We start from the raw sequence: 23,187 nt of genomic DNA, 5'->3' as shown, positions 1-23,187 counted from the left end.
ATCGTCCATCGAACTGATCCTCCGTCTTTTATTGCCGTTGTCGTTCGCCTCCGAATCCGCCGTCTCCGTAGGGGAAATACTCCTCGGCGCGGGTCGATCGGCCAATGTCGAAAACATTTCGCGCCGCGGTAACCGTTCCTTTCTGATTTTTTTTCCGACGCGTCGTATTCGGCCGACGACGCGACACTGATGCCTTGGAAGGGACACGTCGGTATAAGTAGGAAAGATCTGACTTATGTCGCGCGTGGCGCGGTGTGGGAAATTTGCGCGGTCCTCTACTTCCTTCGGCGGATGCGGAGATCGGAGAGCCGAACCCCGGTGTCGTCATCGTTCCAATAATCGCTCGCCGCCGACGTTAACGAGTTATCGTTGAGGCGTACGATTCGATCGAGGAGATCGCGCAACTGCTGCAGCAGTTCGGCCTTAGGGCAGACGATATTCAGTATCCGCAGATCGAATTTACCGGCCGACGAGACGGTCCTCGTAAATTCGTTGAATTTGTAGAACTGCGCCCGAGTGGTGAAGTACAGATTGCCGTCGATGTAGCGGAATATCGACGTCACGCCGGTCGGTATTCCGGGAAACGTCGCCTCGAGGGGCGTAAATTTGGCGACTCTCTTGTCCTTGTCGCATTCGTCTATCTCGCCCACCGCGTTAACGTTGAACACCACGTAGGAACGTCCTCTGTGGGTGTTCACCGCTCCGTTGATCAGCGCGTTTTCGGGAAATCCGAGTTCTTGCAGGGTCTTCGGCCAACCTGGCCGCAGACTAAATTCCGGATATTGAACCAAGTATACCAAATTATCTACAAACACCACGAGATCGCCGGACGGGGATTGATAGGCAGCGGTCACGCGCGTGTAATTGTCGTGAAGAAAGCTCATGTGATTCGAGAGGGCTAAAGGTCCGTTGTACGTCCTACCGTCCAGATCGATCGACCAAACGTAACGTTTGTACGAGATGTACATTCGATTTTCCAAAATTAATATCCCGTTCACGCGATCGAGGCTGCACAGGTCCGGCGACGGCGGCGGCAGCGGCGGCACTGGCGTCCGACGCGGCGGATCGTTCGGAATTTTTTCACCGTACAAACGTTGAATGTCGGGGATGTCGTTTTGGTCGAGCTTCACCGGATACTGCTGGTCCGGCTGTATCGCGAACATCACCGATGTTTTGCGCTTGTTGTGCACCAATCCGAGGGAGTGGCCGATCTCGTGCGTCAGCGTGTAATGCAGGGAAAACATATCCGCGGGATGTTTGTTGACGTAAATGTGCCACGGCTTGTCCCCGTCGACGTGCACCTCGGAAACGAACCCCGCTTGGTCCGTCGGGAGAGACGCGTGAGCGAGCACGTTGCCGGGGCCGTCGAATTTGTCCGAGCAAAATGCTCCGTTCACCTTGGTGTTCGTGTTATAGTGTAGTAGGCGTCGCCAAGATATTATAATGTCGGCATTCGACGTTTCGGAGCGTTCGAACGTCAATGCCGAATGCTGCGACCACAGGTCGAACGCGGCCTGCGCCGTGTTCAGCTCGGTTTCGTCAGCTAAGTGAAAATGCCACGTCAGGTGCGTCTTCGGCCATTTGGACAGGCTCGCTTTCGTTCCGTGCTTCAGGATATCTCGGAAACCGCATCGCGGTTTACTCATGAATTGCAGCGTTTCGTTGTTGGGCGTTCCGTCGCCGGGTAAATCGTAGTAATTCTGAAAATCCTTGAAGGCTTTGCGAAAAACGTCGTTTCGTCTCTGAGCCGGAACCGCGTCCACGTCTTTGGACAGATATCCGTATTTCTGCAGGTAGTCGAACGTGAGCGCGTAATTTTCGTCCGTAATTGTGGAATTGATGCACGCCGCGGCGTTAAAACACGCGGTTAACGCGATTATGTACGCGAGCCGCATCGTCGAGAGCGAGAGAGAGACGGTGAAACCGCGATGACGGCGCGTTGCGGTTTGAGCGCGATCTCGACGAGCGCTCCGGATGCGAACGTTTACGCGATGACGCTCGTTAGCGACAACGCGGATAGGTGGTGGCGCGGCGGGGGGTCTCGGGCGTAAAAAAAAAATGCGTCGAAGATCCCGACGGATGAGTCGGCCCGATAAGGAAAAATTGCGTCAACGATTCCGGCGGATAAGTCGGTTTGATAAAAAAAAAATGCATTAATTATGTTATCGCTCGCTCGCTCGCGTTCCTAACCGCATCTCGCGCTGGAGCCCCACCCCCGTATCGCGCTCTCGCTTTCGCTCGCCGTTTCTCTGTTTGTCGCGTTAAGGTGTATCGCGTTCCCGCGACCGGCCATTGTTACGCGCTGCCGCGACCGGCCATTTTCGCGCGCTCGGTAGCATATAATGTATACGTATATAAATACGGAGGTGGTATGCGAAAAGAGGAACACCGTTTGTCATAGATTTTACGTCGATCTTTATACGATAAAATATAGGTAGAAGGATATATATGATACAATAGAATAAAAATAAACGATTAAACACAATATATACAAAATAAAAAAAAACGAGCAACGCAATAAGATAAAACAATTAATACGTTAAAAAATGAAATTATATTAAACCAGTAATATATAACGTTTTTTTTTTACACAAATTTATAAAGTAATTCAATTCGCGGAGTCGATGCTGGCGAAACATTCGCGTCGCTCGATCCACCAATCGCGCAACTTCATTACGTTCTCCATGGCGCAGCACCGTTGGTGACGACGGCAGCGAAACGCGCGATCGGTGCGAAGAGACTCCAACCGATCGACGTCCTCGTACTCCGCGTCGACGGTCACGATCGTCGCGTCGACGTCGCCGAGAATCTCCTGCAGCCATTTCTTCTTCTCGAGACCTTTCACGTAGATTCGCGCGTTGGGCGTCTCCTCCGTCTCACGTAACTCGTCCAGGTTGTCGCGCACCGCGCGTCGAATGATTGTCTTCGCCTGGCGATAGTCCGTGTCGCCGTCCTCCCAACAAAGGCCGTGATGGTTCGCTATCAACCAACTGGCTTTCGCTTTCTCGGAGCTCGTCAGCAGATTCCAACTCATCGGTGCGTGAAACACGTGATGCGCGAGCACGCGTGTCTCGCTTCGCAACACGGCCACCTCCTTCGCGACGAATCTGTCGCCCACCGTGAATCCTTGCAGGTCGACGAAGATCGTCGTCGTCGTTGCCGCTGTCGCCATTGCGTCGGCGCGTGTTGGAAAAAAATTAAAGAACAGACGTTCGTTTAAAGTTGCTCGTTCCTAACAGACTGAGAAACGATGGAAGGAACCCGCGAATTTATATATTCCTCGTTACCGGGATAAAAATAACCTCATAACCACATTTTTCCGTTTCCCGAATGAGGTATTCTCGCAATCGCATTTTCAGTTTTCCGGATGAGGTATTTCCACAACCTCAATTTCCGTTAGATAATTTTGCGCACCACGTTGGTCAGCAGACTGTACTCGATGACTCGATCGTGAACGAATGAGACAAAAAGCTGTGGTTTTCGGCGGAACGTTTTCCTTGTTTTCGAACTCGATGCGCACGTCCACGGTGGCGCTCTTCACCGATTCGTTTTGACGGGAACAATCGATCACCGCGAGCGGAGCTACCCGCGCGAATTTGCGCGGGGAAAAGAGCGCGTCGTCGCGACCGTTCCCGTAGTACGCTCCTCGAAATTTCGCGTACATCTCATACAGCACGGCAAACTTGTCGCTCTCGAAATCCACGTTCACGTCGTCGTAGGGATAGAATTCCGAGTTGAGATACAATTTTACGTTGGCGAGCGCGCAATGATCGAACCTCGAGGCGTCGCCCGCGAATTCGTTTCGCCGTCCGGTCTGCAGCGCGAATATGACGTATCGCGGCTTCTCCAATTGCGGCGCGGCTTTCACGGCCCACGAATGCTTGGTCGTGCTCTGCAACAGGGGAAATTCGTACAGATCCCAAGAGCGAAAGCCCGCGCTCAGAAATCGTCCGCTCTCCAACGTTCGCAACAGCGATAATTTAGTCACGTCGTTCAGCGCCACGTGAGGCATACGCCATTGCACTTTCAACAACGTAATTTTAGGATCCTTGGCCGGATCTCTCGGCACGGTCTTCTTCGGATCTACGACGCAGTTGTGGTCGCTACGAGAGCGTATCAGGATAAGCTCGTGTCGCGCGTTTATCACCACGCGTCTGTAGTCCTCGCAGAAACCCAAAAGAATATTCAAAGGTACGCAAAAGTTGAATTGATGGGACGCGTTGTTCAGATTCGATTCGCTCGTCGGATAACTCCATCCAGCGTTCTGCAGTTTTCTGTCTTGTTCGACGGTCAGCGACACGTAGTTCTTTATCGTGCTGGTTATGCCGACGTTTCTACACCGATCGATCTCTACGCCGTCGAGCTCGTATCGAATTTCGTCGAACATAAACGCGACGCAGTTGTTGATTAATTTCGCGTATTGTTCCTCATTCGTCGCGCCGTCGTCGTTGAGTCGTCCCTCGACGTACAGGAAACTGTTGCACGGCAGTGTATACAGATCCTGCTGTTGTATGGGTATTCGTATCTCGTCGTTGTGTCCGAACGTTGTGTTGACGTACGGGTTATACGTGTGAGTCTCGATTCCGACGAAGATCGGCTCACCGCCGATACTCAGGATGTCGGCCATGATTTTTCCTCTCGAGGTAGAAACGGCTCGACGGTGACGCGTTTCTCACGGCGAGACCCAGCGATCGTAGGAATCTAACGTTGGCGTTGCTGAGAACGGGTCCCCCTCCTCCGCCTCTTCTCTTTCCTACGCTTCCGATCTCGTCGTAGAACGGGCTAGCTCGCTCGTTCGTACAATTCGCGCTAGATCCGTTCAGAACGAGCATCCCTCCTTTCGCTCTCTCTTTCTTCAGGAATACGCGCACACACACACTAACCGTGACGACGACGTACGTGCAATCTGATCGTTATCTCCTCTCCGCGAAAGTCGATCAGCCGATCTTTCTGATCCACGACTCGCACCGTGATATCGGTGACGTTTCGCGCGACGATCGGGAGGTAAATGATCTGCGTCGGAGTCTGAGGAGTCTCCGACAGTTTATATCCCGGTGGAACTTTCGGCGCGAATTCGTGTATCGCGTGCACCGAGCGTCCGTTACTGTACGCTCCCGCGGTGATACTGCACTCGATGCGAATTATGTTCACGCTCATGACGTCAACGGGTCCGTCGGAAACGTACCATTTGTTCGGTTTTAGGATACGATCGTTCGAGAAACCCAAAAGAGAACCAATGTTGTTCGGTTTTGTAAAATTCACTCGGTAGGCGCACTTTATCTCGTTTCTCATGGTATTCTCGTTGGCGCGAAGATCGAGCACTCTGTCGCCACCGTCGTCGTCCCCGTATATGTCATAACCGTCGCCATCGTTGTCGTCGTCGTCGTCGTCTTCGTCCACGTATGCGCGATAAATTTTGTCGTCGGTTTCGTCCTTCTCCGTTCGGTTTTTTTCTTTTACCCGTCCAGCGTCGTCGATCCGCGGTTTTCCTCCTTTCTCCTTAATTTTGTCTCTCTCGCGGGCGCGACGTTCGCGATGGAGAATAGCGGCGCGCAGATATCTGCTCACGGCTCGCAACTCGTACGAACCTTCCGGAACGATGATTCTCCGGTCGTTCCGTCGTAGTAGAAGAAGCGATTGTTCGCGGACGTAAATCGTTCGGTATCGAATTGTACGTCTCAAAAGTCGCTCGTATCCCAACCAGCTCGTATTCGCCGTCGTTCAGATCCAAAGCGGGAAAGTGACTCGCCGTGAGAACGCTGCCGGTCCCGGTCAACGTGAGCGTCAGCGACATCGCGGGAGAACGTCGATCGTCCGCCCGCTACCCCCCAATCGATCTCGCGAAGAAATCGCAGGCACAGCTGTCCGCAGATTCTCTGATCGAATGTCTGGAACGCGCGACGATTGTACGTCACAATCGCGCTCTCGCCGCCACCGTCGCCGAGATACCGCGCGAGATCCCTCGGCGGGCGAAGATTTCCAAACGCGTCGAAGTAGATCGCCGAGTTTCCTTTTTTCGCGTAAGCGACCCAATGCGTGCCCGGGCCCACCGCGTCGTCGAGATTCACGATGCCGCACTCCGCGCGTCGCACCCTCGTCGGCAGAGCGTCGCGCATAAACACCCCGCGGGAGAACGGCACGCGCAGGCGACGCGCCGCTCGATCGAGCTGTTCGTCGGTCGTGACGCCGTACGGAGGTAGACGCGCTAACCTCGCTTTTTTACGCGAGGTTTTTTTTTCGCCGACTCTCCTCGCGCTACCTCCGCGCTTCTTATACGGCGCGAGGTACAACCCGCGACCCTCCATCGCGCGATTGTGTCGCTGCAATTCGTCGAGCTGTTTTTGCGCCGCTTTGTTGGCGCTCACCGCTTTGGCCACGCTGGCGGCGCCACCGATCAAGGAACCGAGAGCGCTCAACATCGGTAGAAAGGGCAAGAAGCCGCCGCGTTTCGCCGTCGGAAGTATCATCCGCTTCTTCCTTCTCGTCTTCGCGCTTCTCCTCAATCCCGTTCCTTTTCTCGTTTTCCTTTTGCGTTCCATACCCATGCCCAGCTTCGTCTTCGTCTTCATAGCCGCCCATACGGCCGCCGCGGCGAGTCTCTCACCGGCCGTGGAATCCCTCGCGGTGACGCGCTCGCGCGCTTTCTCGGCGAGCCGTCAATCGGCGACGTGTCGCTCGGCGAGCTCGCCGCTTCGCGATGTCGTGCTTCCGACACGCCGCGTCCAACGGATTGATGCCTTCTTCGCCGCGCGCTAGTCTCTTCGCTAGACGCGTACCGGGCCCGCAGAACTGATAACCGGGTATGTGCAGTTCAAAGGGAAGAGCGTTTATCGCGCGATTGAGCAGACCGGTGCCGCGCATTCGGTCGCGGTTGCGCGAGGAGGATTCGCTTCTTCTTAGTTCGAACGGGAAGTCGAAGATTCACCGTTCACAGGGCGAAAGCGATTGCACTCGCGGCAGTCCTTGATGAGCGGCGGCGGACCGTCTATGTGCGTTCGCTGCCACGGACGATTGTAGTGTCGCATGCACGCGCGATATCTCTGCACCTCGGGATCCGCTTGTATATGTTCCGGCAAACGGTCCCACAACAGGTGCACGTATCTCCCAAATTGACGCAACAGAAGGACCTTCGGAATGTATTGCAACTCTTCCACCGTTAGATTGAGAATTTCGTAACCGTTGTGACGTCCTGGGTGATGCGAGGTGGCTCGATCCGGCAGAACGTCTCCGTCGAAATTAATTTTTATGGGTTCTTCTTGCAGTTAAGGAGGTAAAACCCCAGGATAATTAGCTATTGGTCGGCGATGTAGATTATGGCTCCTTGGATCCGTCGAAGGTAGGTAATTCAATAATCTTTATCTTTCTTTTGATATAAAAGAGTATGATATTTATTGTAGAACTTTTTACGATACAAGTGGCTTATGTGGGAAGATGGAACAATGTGACGTCCTGGGTGATGCGAGGTGGCTCGATCCGGCAGAACGTCTCCGTCGAAATCAATTTTTATGGGTTCTTCTTGCAGTTAAGGAGGTAAAACCCCAGGATAATTAGCTGTTGGTCGGCGATGTAGATTATGGCTCCTTGGATCCGTCGAAGGTAGGTAATTCAATAATCTTTATCTTTCTTTTGATATAAAAGAGTATGATATTTATTGTAGAACTTTTACGATACAAGTGGCTTATGTGGGAGGATGGAACAAGTATAAGATATGTGACCTTTCCTGGCTCGTTCCACACTCTCCGTCGAGAGGGTGAAAGATTCCGCTTTTATACAATTTTGGAAACGGTAGTGGGAGGTGACCGCACCTCGTTACAATGAGTCATAAGGCGTTGTCTAGCGGATGTGAGTCTACTTCTAGTGGTGTGGCTCGCTTGCCAGCAATGAGTCATAGGGTGGTATCTTGAAATTCATTACCTTATATGGTCATGTGTTGCGCTCTGCTTCGACATATCCATATATGGTCTATGCGAAGATTGATTCACTCGAATGAGTCATACAGGTGACTCGTCTGAATTCTATTTTTATTCTCTAGTCTAACAGCGATTTGTATTGAGAGCGATACCTTCTTTCATTATAAAATGACTTTTATCATAAAGGAAAAGAAGAAATCTTTAATATTTAATCTTAAAATGTGCAAATATACAGGGTGTCTGGTAATAATCGCCGGACCTCTTGTATGCAAGTAGAGTGAGTCAAACCGAGTAGAAAAGTCTTCTATCATTTTGCGAAATTCGCAATACTTATTGAGAAATTAATTGAAAAAGATCGGCCAATCCACGCGCGTAGAAGCCGGCGCGGCCAGAAGAGACGCCCACACTCCCACCGTAACCCCCGTACAAGGCGCGCGGCGAAGCAGTGGAAGGGACGCTGCCGCTGGCTCGCGAGCGCGGAGCGGCGCGTAAAGCTCCTTGCACAATAGCTTTGTCGGCAACTTTATCGTTGTCGCTATTGCTATCGCTATCGCCTATTGTGCAAGGGGCTTAACGCTAAAGCTCCGCGTCGAATTATTCTCTCTCTCTCGCGCGCGCGCACGAAATAAAAAATATTACGCTGTCAGAATAAAACGCCATTTACGGTCCGAGCTTGGATCTTACAATTAGTAGCCCAATAATAATATTTTTTGTGTATTACACATAATTTTTTCTCCAACAATTTAGTAGACTGCGCGCCGACTAAATTGTCTGCAGACTTGCAACACAACAGCTCCCGTTCTAGTAGTAAAATCCTCTCCCTCCCCGTAATTAAATTGATTTGATTTAACTATTACTACGTTTAAACGCGAGCGTTACTTCTGTAGTAACTTACGATAATTCCTTTTCGTAAACGGGATTTTGTAGTAACTTACGATAATTTACTTCGCGTAAACGTGTAGTATGTGACGCTAAGCATCTAAATAAATGTAAAGAATTTATTACGAAAAATTTTATGTAGTGCACAAGAAATATTATTAGGCTACTAATAATAAAATTCAAACTCGGGCCGTAAATGGCATTTTATTCTAATTTGATTATGCTGTCATTTCCTCGCCACCTTGCGGTATACAGCACGGCGCATTTTTTTTTAAGTGGTATCCCCAGTAGGTCTAATCCACTCTCATAAAATTTAATGTAACAATTGTTCGAAGTGCCTCCCTCGTTCTTGTAAACAAAGTTCGGCCCTTCGAGTAATGTTGCGCGTCGCGCGATACGCCATTTCTGGCGTGATGGTATTAAAAGCTGCGAGAATTGCTTCTCGCATTTCAGCTTCTGTACCATCACGCCTGTGCTCGACTATGGCTTTAATGTGTCCCCACACGAAATAATCGAGCACATTAAGATCTGGCGATCGCGGCGGCCAAATGATTGGGCCACCTCGACCCACCCATCTGTCCGGATAATGCGCGTTTAAAAAATCGCGTACTTGTCGAGAGAAATGTGCAGGAGCTCCGTCATGCTGAAAAATAATTTCTCTTCTTGCATGGAGAGGAATATCTTCGAGGAGAGCAGGCAACTTATTTTGAAGAAAATTCCTGTATATCTCTCCATTTAAACGGGGCGGTAGGAAGTAAGGACCAATCTAAAAATTGCCCCCCAAAAAAAATGATTTTTAAAGCTGCGAAAGAAAATTCCTTAAATAATTTTAAATAGGTCTGATGATTAAAATTCAATATGAAGAATAGGGCAAGGAAAGCCGTAACGGGATGCTCGTGTTAAATTATTTTTAATCAACAAATATTTTTCCAACCACGGTAAACTGCGCGCCGACAAATCGTCAGACTTGAAACACAATTTTGGTTGGTGTAGTAAAATTCCCTTCCACCTCCTTAATTAAATCGTTACGATTTAATTTTTGATGCTAAGCATCTAAAAATTGTAAAGAAATTTAGTGGGAGAGAATTTTACTACACCAACCAAAATTGTGTTTCAACAAGTTTGACGATTTGTCGGCGCACAGTTTACTATGGTTGAAAAAATATTTGTTTATTAAAAATAATTTAACACAAACATCCTGTTACGGCTTTTTCCCTTGCCCTATTCTTCATAATAAAATTTTTTAACTTACTAAGTAAATTTACTACTTACGATTCGGTCTGCTGTTATTCCCGCCCATACATTTATCGCCCAGCGATATTGAAATGCGCGTTCTCGAACGACGTGCGGATTTTCTTCTGCCCAATACACGTAATTTCGTGTATTAAACACGCCGTTCGGGGTGAACGTAGCTTCATCCGTCCACAGAATACGGTCGGGGAAAAAATTATTCCGCCGACACTGCGCGAGAAATCCTGTACGTGTTTCGCTGATTGTTAATATTTATTAAAAAATCACGCAAAAACATTAAATAAAAATACCTTCACAAAAATAGATGCGATGTTCTTGATCTCTCGGAAAGAGTTGCTGTACTCCCTGATGATGATACGGATGCTGTCTGTTCCGACGTAAAACACTGTGCACTTTGTGTCGCGAGAAACCAAGCAGCCGAGACACATAGCGTACGCTGTATTTGGGGTGTTCTTCGAACACCTGCAGGATTCTTTCCTCATCGTTTACACGAATCTGCATCGGTGCACCAGCGTTTCGCCGATTTAAAACCACACTTCCCGTATCTCTGGCGCGTTGCACACACCTCGAAATTACTTTGTCATCGGGATGTCGACGCTCGGGAAATCGTTCCGCGTAAACACGAGCCGCGCCAACAGCGTTTTCTCCGGCTATTCCGTATGCGATAATCATATCGGTGTAATCTCTTGCAGTATATCCCGCCATTTCTTTACAATTTTTATAAGACACACAGATCTCGAACTCTCGGCACCTACTCTTGTGGAACGACGAGATCGAAAGAAACCCGGTAACAAATGCTTGATGAGCAGCGTTTAAAACAAATGAACGTAGCAACGAATAAAGCATTTGTTATCGTCGCGGTTTTCTTTCGATCTCGTCGTTCCACAAGAGTAGGTGCCGAGAGTTCGAGATCTGTGTGTTATAAAAATTGTAAAGAAATGGCGGGATATACTGCAAGAGAATACACCGATATGATTATCGCGTACGGAATAGCCGGAGAAAACGCTGTTGGCGCGGCTCGTGTTTACGCGGAACGATTTCCCGAGCGTCGACATCCCGATGACAAAGTAATTTCGAGGTGTGTGCAACGCGCCAGAGATACGGGAAGTGTGGTTTTAAATCGGCGAAACGCTGGTGCACCGATGCAGATTCGTGTAAACGATGAGGAAAGAATCCTGCAGGTGTTCGAAGAACACCCCAAATACAGCGTACGCTATGTGTCTCGGCTGCTTGGTTTCTCGCGACACAAAGTGCACAGTGTTTTACGTCGGAACAGGCAGCATCCGTATCATCATCAGGGAGTACAGCAACTCTTTCCGAGAGATCAAGAACATCGCATCTATTTTTGTGAAGGTATTTTTATTTAATGTTTTTGCGTGATTTTTTAATAAATATTAACAATCAGCGAAACACGTACAGGATTTCTCGCGCAGTGTCGGCGGAATAATTTTTTCCCCGACCGTATTCTGCGGACGGATGAAGCTACGTTCACCCCGAACGGCGTGTTTAATACACGAAATTACGTGTATTGGGCAGAAGAAAATCCGCACGTCGTTCGAGAACGCGCATTTCAATATCGCTGGGCGATAAATGTATGGGCGGGAATAACAGCAGACCGAATCGTAAGTAGTAAATTTACTTAGTAAGTTAAAAAATTTTATTATGAAGAATAGGGCAAGGGAAAAAGCCGTAACAGGATGTTTGTGTTAAATTATTTTTAATAAACAAATATTTTTTCAACCATAGTAAACTGTGCGCCGACAAATCGTCAAACTTGTTGAAACACAATTTTGGTTGGTGTAGTAAAATTCTCTCCCACTAAATTTCTTTACAATTTTTAGATGCTTAGCATCAAAAATTAAATCGTAACGATTTAATTAAGGAGGTGGAAGGGAATTTTACTACACCAACCAAAATTGTGTTTCAAGTCTGACGATTTGTCGGCGCGCAGTTTACCGTGGTTGGAAAAATATTTGTTGATTAAAAATAATTTAACACGAGCATCCCGTTACGGCTTTCCTTGCCCTATTCTTCATATTGAATTTTAATCATCAGACCTATTTAAAATTATTTAAGGAATTTTCTTTCGCAGCTTTAAAAATCATTTTTTTTGGGGGGCAATTTTTAGATTGGTCCTTACTTCCTACCGCCCCGTTTAAATGGAGAGATATACAGGAATTTTCTTCAAAATGAGTTGCCTGCTCTCCTCGAAGATATTCCTCTCCATGCAAGAAGAGAAATTATTTTTCAGCATGACGGAGCTCCTGCACATTTCTCTCGACAAGTACGCGATTTTTTAAACGCGCATTATCCGGACAGATGGGTGGGTCGAGGTGGCCCAATCATTTGGCCGCCGCGATCGCCAGATCTTAATGTGCTCGATTATTTCGTGTGGGGACACATTAAAGCCATAGTCGAGCACAGGCGTGATGGTACAGAAGCTGAAATGCGAGAAGCAATTCTCGCAGCTTTTAATACCATCACGCCAGAAATGGCGTATCGCGCGACGCGCAACATTACTCGAAGGGCCGAACTTTGTTTACAAGAACGAGGGAGGCACTTCGAACAATTGTTACATTAAATTTTATGAGAGTGGATTAGACCTACTGGGGATACCACTTAAAAAAAAATGCGCCGTGCTGTATACCGCAAGGTGGCGAGGAAATGACAGCATAATCAAATTAGAATAAAATGCCATTTACGGCCCGAGTTTGAATTTTATTATTAGTAGCCTAATAATATTTCTTGTGCACTACATAAAATTTTTCGTAATAAATTCTTTACATTTATTTAGATGCTTAGCGTCACATACTACACGTTTACGCGAAGTAAATTATCGTAAGTTACTACAAAATCCCGTTTACGAAAAGGAATTATCGTAAGTTACTACAGAAGTAACGCTCGCGTTTAAACGTAGTAATAGTTAAATCAAATCAATTTAATTACGGGGAGGGAGAGGATTTTACTACTAGAACGGGAGCTGTTGTGTTGCAAGTCTGCAGACAATTTAGTCGGCGCGCAGTCTACTAAATTGTTGGAGAAAAAATTATGTGTAATACACAAAAAATATTATTATTGGGCTACTAATTGTAAGATCCAAGCTCGGACCGTAAATGGCGTTTTATTCTGACAGCGTAATATTTTTTATTTCGTGCGCGCGCGCGAGAGAGAGAGAATAATTCGACGCGGAGCTTTAGCGTTAAGCCCCTTGCACAATAGGCGATAGCGATAGCAATAGCGACAACGATAAAGTTGCCGACAAAGCTATTGTGCAAGGAGCTTTACGCGCCGCTCCGCGCTCGCGAGCCAGCGGCAGCGTCCCTTCCACTGCTTCGCCGCGCGCCTTGTACGGGGGTTACGGTGGGAGTGTGGGCGTCTCTTCTGGCCGCGCCGGCTTCTACGCGCGTGGATTGGCCGATCTTTTTCAATTAATTTCTCAATAAGTATTGCGAATTTTGCAAAATGATAGAAGACTTTTCTACTCGGTTTGACTCACTCTACTTGCATACAAGAGGTCCGGCGATTATTACCAGACACCCTGTATGTTGAATAATATTTAAGTTTCTTCAGACATACTTTACATAGGGTAGAATAATTCAATAGTACAATTAAAGTCATTATTAGTATGTCTAAAGTATAAAAAATATTGCTCTCTTTGTCTAACAGTTACTATAGTATATCTGACTCTCTCTTTCTCTCTTTCAGATCGTACAATACTCGCATCTCGCTCGGATTCGCGTTCCTTATGCTACGCATATACAATTCTGTCTTTCTCAGGTTCGTGAATGGCGCTTCAGCGTTTGACGCTCGAGATTTATATTAATTTTAGTAAGTATTATATATATTTTGTTAATAATAATAATATTGATAAAAGTGATTTTAGCCGTGGTAATAATGATTCTAATATCATGTTAATAATGTATCATGCAGGTAGGAGTGGTCAGCATTCTCATTAGTACGGAAAATCAATGAAATTAAATTGTTTATATATATATATATATAATAAAATTTTTTTTATTTTTATATCTCGCGAATGGTTGGGAATTTGAAAGGAGTGTATAGGAAACATATTGTAGGACTTTCACTAAAATATAATATAGTATTGGAAAATTTTATTGTTGATATATGTATTTGTTAATAACAATTTATTAATTAAATAAATTAGTACTCTTTAATTCGCGTATTGATATTGTTATGTTCTCTTTATTTTGATTTCTAATATCATCTTGTTTATGAGCATTCGTTATTTTATTGTTATAAATATTTCGTAAATAAACAATTGCAGAAATAAAAGTTATTATCATTTTTCGTAGGTGTACTGATGCAGAGTTTATGTGCGCAATCAAAATTCGTGTTTACCCGAACGAGTTTTCATCCACATAATTGTTTCATCCACATAATATCAATTATATGGAACAATTCCCATGCTAAACCGTTATACCGGGTGTCTTTCCCTTTGGAATTTTTTGTAGCCTCAACCAGAGGAGTGACGAGGTTTTGACTTATACAAAAGTTATTATGCATAACCTGGAGCACATGTTAACGGCTATTATTAGTGTGGTTAATTATTTATTTATAATTGTTTATAAAAATAAGTTGCAAAATTGAACAATCTTGTAGTAAGTATTTTTTCATTAAGTCGATCGGTTTTTCGAGATGATTTTGATGACGTAGTTAGTAAAATGGTATTGATATAATTTTAATTGTTTATAACAATTGTTTTGAAAAATATTAATAAGATAATAGTTATTTCAATGTGGTGTTTTTCCATAAATATAAGAGAATGTATTTCTATAATCGTTTTATCTCCGTCTATTTGTTTTTATTTTTATTTTAATTTATTAAGAGTCTATAGGGCTATCCTTGTCTTACTCTCTGTGAACTGGTATTAAACTATCCTCGTCTTTCATGGGGCGAATGTTCAATTTTTAATTTCATTTATTAATTTAATTAATTTAAATAGAAAATCGGCGTTAACGTTACTGGTGTTTAGGAGTATGAGAGATTCCATTTTTATCATAATAATTAAGTGTCAAAATTTTCGTTCAGAAATGAAATTTTCTAGTCTTAAAATGTATAAAAGACTAAAATATTAATGTAAAAGTGATTTGGTCTTTGTAAGTCTAAAGGGTAGGAAATTCAAAATGGCGGACGTGAAACTTTAATAATTTATAACTCGAGAACGGTAAGAGATAAAAAGATGGGGTTTCTTTTGTTGTGTTCGGGTAATTAATGGCATTATTTTAGGTTGTTTAAAATTTCTGTGTTTTATGGATTTCCATAATTTTTAATTATATCTCGGAATTAAGAAGAGATATGATGTGGGGGTTTTTGTGAGGTTACTTGATATGCTCTGCTGAGTGTCTGCAGTGATTTTATTTATCATCTTTAATAATATTTTTATGATAAATTTTATTGTTAATTAGTTTATTTTGAGAGATACAATAATGGTTTATAACCAAAAGTTGTTTGACTTTTTGTAATAGTTCCAGTAGTCACATTAGTTAGGTTTGTTAATAATATAATTAAATTGTTTATAACAATCATGTTTGAGAAATGTTAGTAAGATAAGTATTATTTTAGCGTGATAATATTCTTTAGGCACAAAAGGTTATGTTCTTATGAATAATCTGCTTTTAATTTATTTATTTATATTTTATTTTAATTTTCTGAGTTTATTCTTATGGAACATGTATTTATTCGTGTGTTGAATTGAATTTATATTGCATAAAGGATCTCATAAAGCTTGTAATATTCATTTACGATCAATTTTAGTGATTCTGGGGAGTTTTAACAAGCAATTGTCCAAAAGTTTATAGTGTGATTCATGAAAATGGGCCTTAAGCTCGAAAAGGTGCCTTTAGGCAGTCATGTTCTCTAGGCTTGTGTCTACTACTTTAAGAACGCGTGCTCGCTTCAGCTGAGTGATTGTTCTGACAGTTAAGTTAAGGTGTGATTATTTATTCTTATATTGTTTTCAAGTGCTGTGCAATATGGATGGAAATCGAAAAATTTATGCGGTTGGAATATTGCGGTGATTATACCGTCAGACGTGACACCGTCCATCAGTATGGGAAACACACTACTGTGAGACATCTCACCGATGCGCGCGAACGATTCGTTGATTTTAGAAAATAAATTTTTTTTTCTACGGATACGGCAAAACGCTCGCGCTACTTATACCCGCGCGCGAGGCGTTTGCGCACGCGCGACGAAACGAAACGACGTCCGCGCTTCCCCCTCTTTTTTTCCAGCGATCGAGAGACTCATCGCGAACGAACCGAGCGGAAAAACCGAGAGAGAAAGAGAGAGAGGGCAAACATGCAATTCGTGCGACAGACGGCGACGTTAGGAGTCTCGAATCTGGATCGCAAAACGTCGGCGGGGTCGGGCGCGACCGAAAGAGGAAACGGAGAATCGCGCCGGCACGGTCCTCTCTTTCCGAACGTCGTCCGTTGCATCATTTGCGGTCCCTCCAATTGCGGTAAGACGAACGTTCTGCTGAGCCTGCTGGAACAACCGCACGGTCTCCGTTTCGAGAACGTATACGTGTACTTGAAATCTCTGCAACAACCGAAGTATCGATACCTCGAACGATTGTTCGAGCCTATAGACGAGATCGGCTATCACGCGTTTTCCGACAATCGCGACGTCGTTCCGCCCGACGAGGCGCTTCCCGACTCGGTTTTTGTCTTCGACGACGTGGCCTGCGACAAGCAGGACAGAATGAGGGAATACTTTTCTATGGGTCGACATTCGAATATCGATTGCTTCTATTTCTGTCAGACGTACGCCAAGATACCGAAACATCTCGTGCGCGACAATGCAAATCTGCTGATCCTGTTTAGGCAGGACGGCACCAATCTGCGACACGTGTACGACAATCACGTGAACATCGACATGTCGTACGACGAGTTTCGCGCCTTCTGTCGCGAGTGTTGGCGGCGCACCTACGGTTTCGCCGTGATCGACAAGGACAGCGCATTGCGAGGTACAGACGGGGCTTCCACGACTTCGCCGTGCTGTAGGGTCGATCAGTGCGCCTCGTCGAACGACGCGAGTATGAGCGCAATCGCGGAGGAGAGAACCGCGCGAGAAATAGCCAAGACTCGCGCCTCGATTCGCAGAAAGTACGCCGCTCTCAGGGCCGGAAAAATGGAGAGCGAGATCGCTCTGGAAAAGAGGTACGAGCCTATCGTCAAACCTCTGAAACGGCTCGCCGATGACGTGGAACGCAGAGGTAAAGGACGCGACGATTCGTTCCAGTTTTTACCCAGAGAACGCGAGATCGTCTCGGAGACGACGACTCCGCCTCCCACGTTGGAGACGTCCGCCGGGAAATCTTTGAGTACGGCGGAAAGTCGCGACGTTCTGACTAGCCAACTAGGACCGTTGGGGCGGGAATACTTGGGCGCTCTTCTGGGCGGCGACAAAAACAAGGAGATCGACACCGTTTACAGAGTGCATTTCGGCGAGAAAGGCACGATGCTGGAAAACAAGCGATTCAAGCTGAAACCGGATGACACCATGGTCATCGACGGTGTACCGTACAAAGGCACGCGCGGCCTGTACGAGTTGATCTTCATGAGAAAACCCGACCCTAAAATCTACACGGAGAAGGACAAATTAACGTACAGGAGCATACTTTTTCCACCAGCGCTCACAAACGCGGCGGCAAAGCCGACAATCCCGTCAAGGGCAACAAGGGACCGAAGTACAAAAATATAATAGCGCCGCTCGTAAACCTGTCTCTCAGAGTTGGAACTACAAAGGGTGCCGGGCTACCGTCGGCCATGCGACTGACCGACAACGCTATCGATTACGTTCACTGGGACGATCCCAACGAGCTGGTCGATAGACTTCGACTGCTGGACGCCTCTCGTCGGGCCGGCAACGACAACGAAATCCTGTCGATAATCGAGAAACTTCGCGAGGCCGGCTTCGTCATAAATTGATCGGTCGCGTCGGTCGCGACGTCAGTGCGAGTCGCGCGCCCGCCAGCGCGATGTCCGTGAACAAATTCGGCATGTCTCTGACGAATCGGGGCAGCGGCGACGGAGTCGACGGTGCGTCCGCGGTGAGATTGCGCTCCTCGATCGAGTCCCTGCGCAATTACGCGCGCAACAACGCGCTTTTCATGAGCGAGGATTTTTACGACGCGAGGGAGCGCAAGATACGAAGAGTGGCCGCGCCGGAGATCGACACCGACGCGACGAACAGGAGTTACGTCGAGGACGCGATCGAACGATCGAAGAAAAGCGCGACCGAAGAATTGAACGGTAGGATCGCGACGGTGGAGAACAAGGCGGAGAGAAATTTGAAGAACGAAATAGCGAAGGTGAGGGACGCGGCGCTCCTCATTCGCTTGAACTCTTTCGAAGCGGATCAGCACAAGATACGACACGTAGCTGCGCCGGAAATCGGCACCGACGCGGCAAACAAGACCTACGTAGATGGCGCGATCGGACGGCTCAAGAAAATCGTGACCGGTGAGATCGAGAAGAAAAACGCGACCGAGGAATTGAGAAACGGAATCGCGACGCTGAGGAACGACGCGCTCTGTTTGGACGAGGAATCCTACGACGCGAGGGAGCGCAGGATACGGCGCTTAGCCGCGCCGGAGGTCGGCACCGACGCGGCGAACAGGAGCTACGTAGAGGGCGCGATTGGGCAGCTGAAAAGCGTTTTGATCGAAGAGATCAAGAATAACAACGCGATCCGCGAATTGGGAAACGGAATCGCGGCGCTGGAAAGCGTCGCGCTCCGTTTGAACGCTCAGGATTCCTACGACGCGTCGGGGCGCAAGATACGACGCGTAGCCGCGCCGGAAGTCGACGCCGACGCGGCCAACAAGAGGTTCGTCGAGGGAGCGATCGCGGAACTCGGAAAGACTTTGAGCGACGCGATAAAAGAATTTAAAGAAGAGTTCGTTACCGTGAAGAATACCGCGGATAGGCACAAGGTTGAAATTATCGCGATCAAGACCGTTTTGAAGATTCTCAAACAAAATGAGCGTGGAAAAACGTAGACTCGTCGAAGAATTGCACGCGCCGGCGCGAAAAAATTTTCCTCGCCGCCGCGTCGTGGTGCGCGGTTACGACGACCTGTGGCAGGCCGACGTGGTCGAGATGCGCCCCTATTCGCGCGCGAACGCGGGCCACAATTACATTCTGACGGTCATCGATGTGCTGAGCAAGTACGCCTGGGCAATCCCGCTCAAGAGCAAGGGCGGAAAGGAGGTCGCGACGGCTCTCCGAAAGATCTTTCGCGAGGACGCGCGACACCCCAGGAATCTGCAAACGGACAAAGGAAAGAAATTCTACAACGCCGACGTGCGCAAAATCCTCGACGAACGCGAGGTGAATCACTATTCCACGTATTCGGTGATGAAAGCGTCGGTGGTGGAGAGATTCAATCGCACGCTGAAAAACGACATGTGGAAGCTCTTCACGCTCCAGGGATCGTACAGATGGATAGACTCGCTGCCGCGCCTCTTGTCGAATTACAATCGTCGCAGACACAGAACGATCCGAATGCGTCCGGCGGACGTGACGCCCACCGTCGCCGAAAAACTGCTGCGCACGGTGTACGGTCGCGCGAAGATAGCCGCACCGGCGAAATTTCGAGTCGGCGATCCAGTGCGTGTGAGCAAATTCAAAACGATCTTCGAAAAAGGCTACACTCCCAATTGGACCACCGAGATCTTTCGCATAGCCAAAGTACAAAGGACCAATCCCGTTACGTATCTGCTGAAAGACGTTTGCGGAGAAGCGATAGCCGGAGGATTCTACGAACACGAGTTGCTGCGCGTCTCCAATCCCGACGTTTATCTCGTGGTGTCACGTCTGACGGTATAATCACCGCTATATTCCAGCCGCATAAATTTTTCGATTTCCATCCTAATTGCACAGCACCTGAAAACAATATAAGAATAAATAATTACACCATAACCTAACTGTCACAACAATCACTCAGCTGATGCGAGCACGCGTTCTTAAAGTAGTAGACACAAGCCTAGAGAACATGGCTGCATTAAGGCCTCTTTTCAAGCTTAAGCCCTATTTTCATGAATTACACTATAAACTTTACGGACAATTGCTTGTTAAAACTCCCCAGAATTACTAAAATTTATCGTCAATGAATATTACAAGCTTTATGAGATCCTTTATGCAATATAAATTCAATTTAACACATGAATGCATAAATGCATAATCCATAAGAATAAACTCAGGAAATTAAAATAAAATATAAATAAATAAATTAAAAGCAGACTATTTATAAGAACATAACCTTTTGTACCTAAGGAACATTATCACGCTAAAATAATAATTATCTCATTAGCATTTTTTCAAACATGATTGTTATAAACAATTAAATTATATTATTAACAAACCTAGCTAATGTGACTACTGGAACTATTACAAAAAGTCAAACAACTTTTGGTTATAAACCATTATTGTATCTCTCAAAATAAACTAATTAACAATAAAATTTATCATAAAATAATTATTAAAGATGATGAATAAAATCACTGCAGACACTCAGCAGAGCATGTCAAGTAACCTCACAAAAACCCCCACATCATATCTCTTCTTAATTCCGAGATATAATTAAAAATTATGGAAATCCATAAAACACAAAAATTTTAAACAACCTAAAATAATGCCCTTAATTATCTAAACATAACAAAAGAAACTCCATCTTTTTATCTCTTACCGTTCTCGAGTTATGAATTATTAAAGTTTCACATCCGCCATTTTGAATTTCCTACCCTTTAGACTTACAAAGACCAAATCACTTTTACATTAATATTTTAGTCTTTTATACATTTTAAAGCTGAAAAATTTCATTTCTAAACAAAAATTTTGACACTTAATTATTATGATAAAAATGGAATCTCTCATACTCCTAAACACCAGTAACGTTAACGTCGATTTTCTATTTAAATTAATTAAACTAATAAACGAGATTGAAATTGAACATTCACTCCATGAAAGACGAGGATAGTTTAATACCAGTTCACAAGGTGTAAGACAAGGATAGCCATAATAAATTCTTAATAAATTAAAATAAAATAGAAAACGAATAGTTTGAAATGAGAACAATATAAATGTGTATAAGGAATAATCACTAGAACTGATCAATAGAAAAACATTTACTATATAATTATTCAAAATTGTAACTTACTTTTATAAACAATCATAAACAAATTACTGACTATATCAATAAATATTTTTAACTTATACCTCAGATCGTATATAACAACTTTTATATAAGACAAAACCTTGTTAATCCATTAATGAAAGCTATATGAAAATCCAAAGGAAAAACCACCCGGTATAAAATATATGTCCCCAAAAGTTACCAATAACATAGTATTGCATATTCGTATTTGGTTAATTTAAAGGACATCGGAATTCAGATTTTAATATCCAGTAAACGACAATGATTAAAAATCCCCTTTTATATACCCCGAAAACTTGAACCTTTTTCCTTAAAAATAATATATAAAGCATAATTTTCACTAAACTCCTATACCTAATTAATCGTAAAAATACATACCTCTGTTTGTGCAACAACACTGAAATATATAGTAACAAAAACTCGTCCTGATACATATAAATTTCGACCATACATACAAACCCCGCATCAGTACACCTACGAAAAATGATAATAACTTTTATTTCTGCAATTGTTTATTTACGAAATATTTATAACAATAAAATACCAAATGCTCATAAACGAGATAATATTAGAAATTCAAAACCTCTTAAATAAAGAGGACATAACAATATTAATACGCAAATTAAAAAGTACCAATTTATTTAATTAATAATTTGTTATTAACAAACACATATATTAATGATGAAAATTTCCAATGCTATATTATACTTTAGTGAAAATCCTACAATAAGTTTCCTATATACTCCCATCAAATTCCCAACCATTCGCGAGATATAAAAATAATAAAAATCTTATTATATATATATATAACTTAATTTCATTGATTTCCTGTACTAATGAGAATACTGACCATTTCTATCTGCACGATATATTATTAACCTGATATTAGAATCATTATTAACACCGCTAACATCACTTTTATTAATATTACTATTAACAAATATATATACTTACCAAAATTAATATAAATATCGAGCTTCAAGCGCCGAAACGTTACTCACGAACCTGAGAAAGATAAAATTGTATTATGCGTAGCATAAGGAATACGATTCCAAGCGAGATGCGAGTATTGTACGATCTGAAAGAGAGAAAGAGAGAGTCAGATATATTATAGTAACTGTTAGACAAAGAGAGCAATATCTTTTATACTTTAGACATACTAATAATGACTTTAATTGTACTATTGAATTATTCTACCCTATGTAAAGTATGTCTAAAGAAATTTAAATAATATTCAACATATATTTGCACATTTTAAAATTAAAATATTAAAGATTTCTTATTTTCCTTTATGATAAAAGTCATATTGAAATTTCATAATGAAAGTAGGTATCGCTCTCAATACAAATCACTGTTAGACTAGAGAATAAAAATAGACTTCAGACGAGTCACCTGTATGACTCATTCGAGTGAATCTAGTCTTCGCATAGACCATATATGGACATGTCGAAGCTGAATGCAACGCATGACCATATAAGGTAATGAATTTCAAGACACCACCCTATGACTCATTGCTGGCAAGCGAGCCACACCCCTAGAAGTAGACTCACATCCGCTAGACAACGCCTTATGACTCATTGTAACGAGGTGCGGTCACTTCCCACTACCGTTTCCAAAATTGTATAAAAGCAGAATCTTTCACCCTCTCGACGGAGAGTGTGGAACGAACCAGGAAAGGTCACATATCTTATACTTGTTCCATCCTCCCACATAAACCACTTGTATCGTAAAAGTTCTACAATAAATATCATACTCTTTTATATCAAAAAAAAGATAAAGATTATTGAATTACCTACCTTCGACGGATCCAAGGAGCCAAACTCAACATCGCCGACCAACAGCTAATTATCCTGGGGTTTTACCTCCTTAACTGCAAGAAGAACCCATAAAAATTGATTTCGGACGAAGACGTTCTGCCGGATCGAGCCACCTCGCATCACCCAGGACGTCACAGTGGAAAAAG

General features: G+C 44.7%; 2 protein-coding genes across 2 annotated transcripts; both read right to left on the bottom strand.

The window, feature by feature from the left end:
- Window positions 1–275: 275 nt before the first annotated feature.
- On the bottom strand, window positions 276–1,895 carry LOC139818321 (matrix metalloproteinase-18-like). Its single transcript, XM_071786939.1, has one exon. It carries the CDS (start codon window positions 1,893–1,895, stop codon window positions 276–278), a length of 1,620 nt encoding a protein of 539 aa, XP_071643040.1.
- Window positions 1,896–3,355: 1,460 nt separating this feature from the next.
- Window positions 3,356–4,627, bottom strand: LOC139818320 (uncharacterized). The gene has a single exon (XM_071786938.1). It carries the CDS (start codon window positions 4,625–4,627, stop codon window positions 3,356–3,358), a length of 1,272 nt encoding a protein of 423 aa, XP_071643039.1.
- Window positions 4,628–23,187: the final 18,560 nt, after the last annotated feature.

This window comes from Temnothorax longispinosus, chromosome 8 (assembly GCF_030848805.1).
Source record: "Temnothorax longispinosus isolate EJ_2023e chromosome 8, Tlon_JGU_v1, whole genome shotgun sequence".
NCBI lineage: Eukaryota > Metazoa > Arthropoda > Insecta > Hymenoptera > Formicidae > Temnothorax > Temnothorax longispinosus.
Note: the sequence above shows the minus strand (reverse complement) of the source record. Positions and strands in the feature narration are given on the sequence as shown.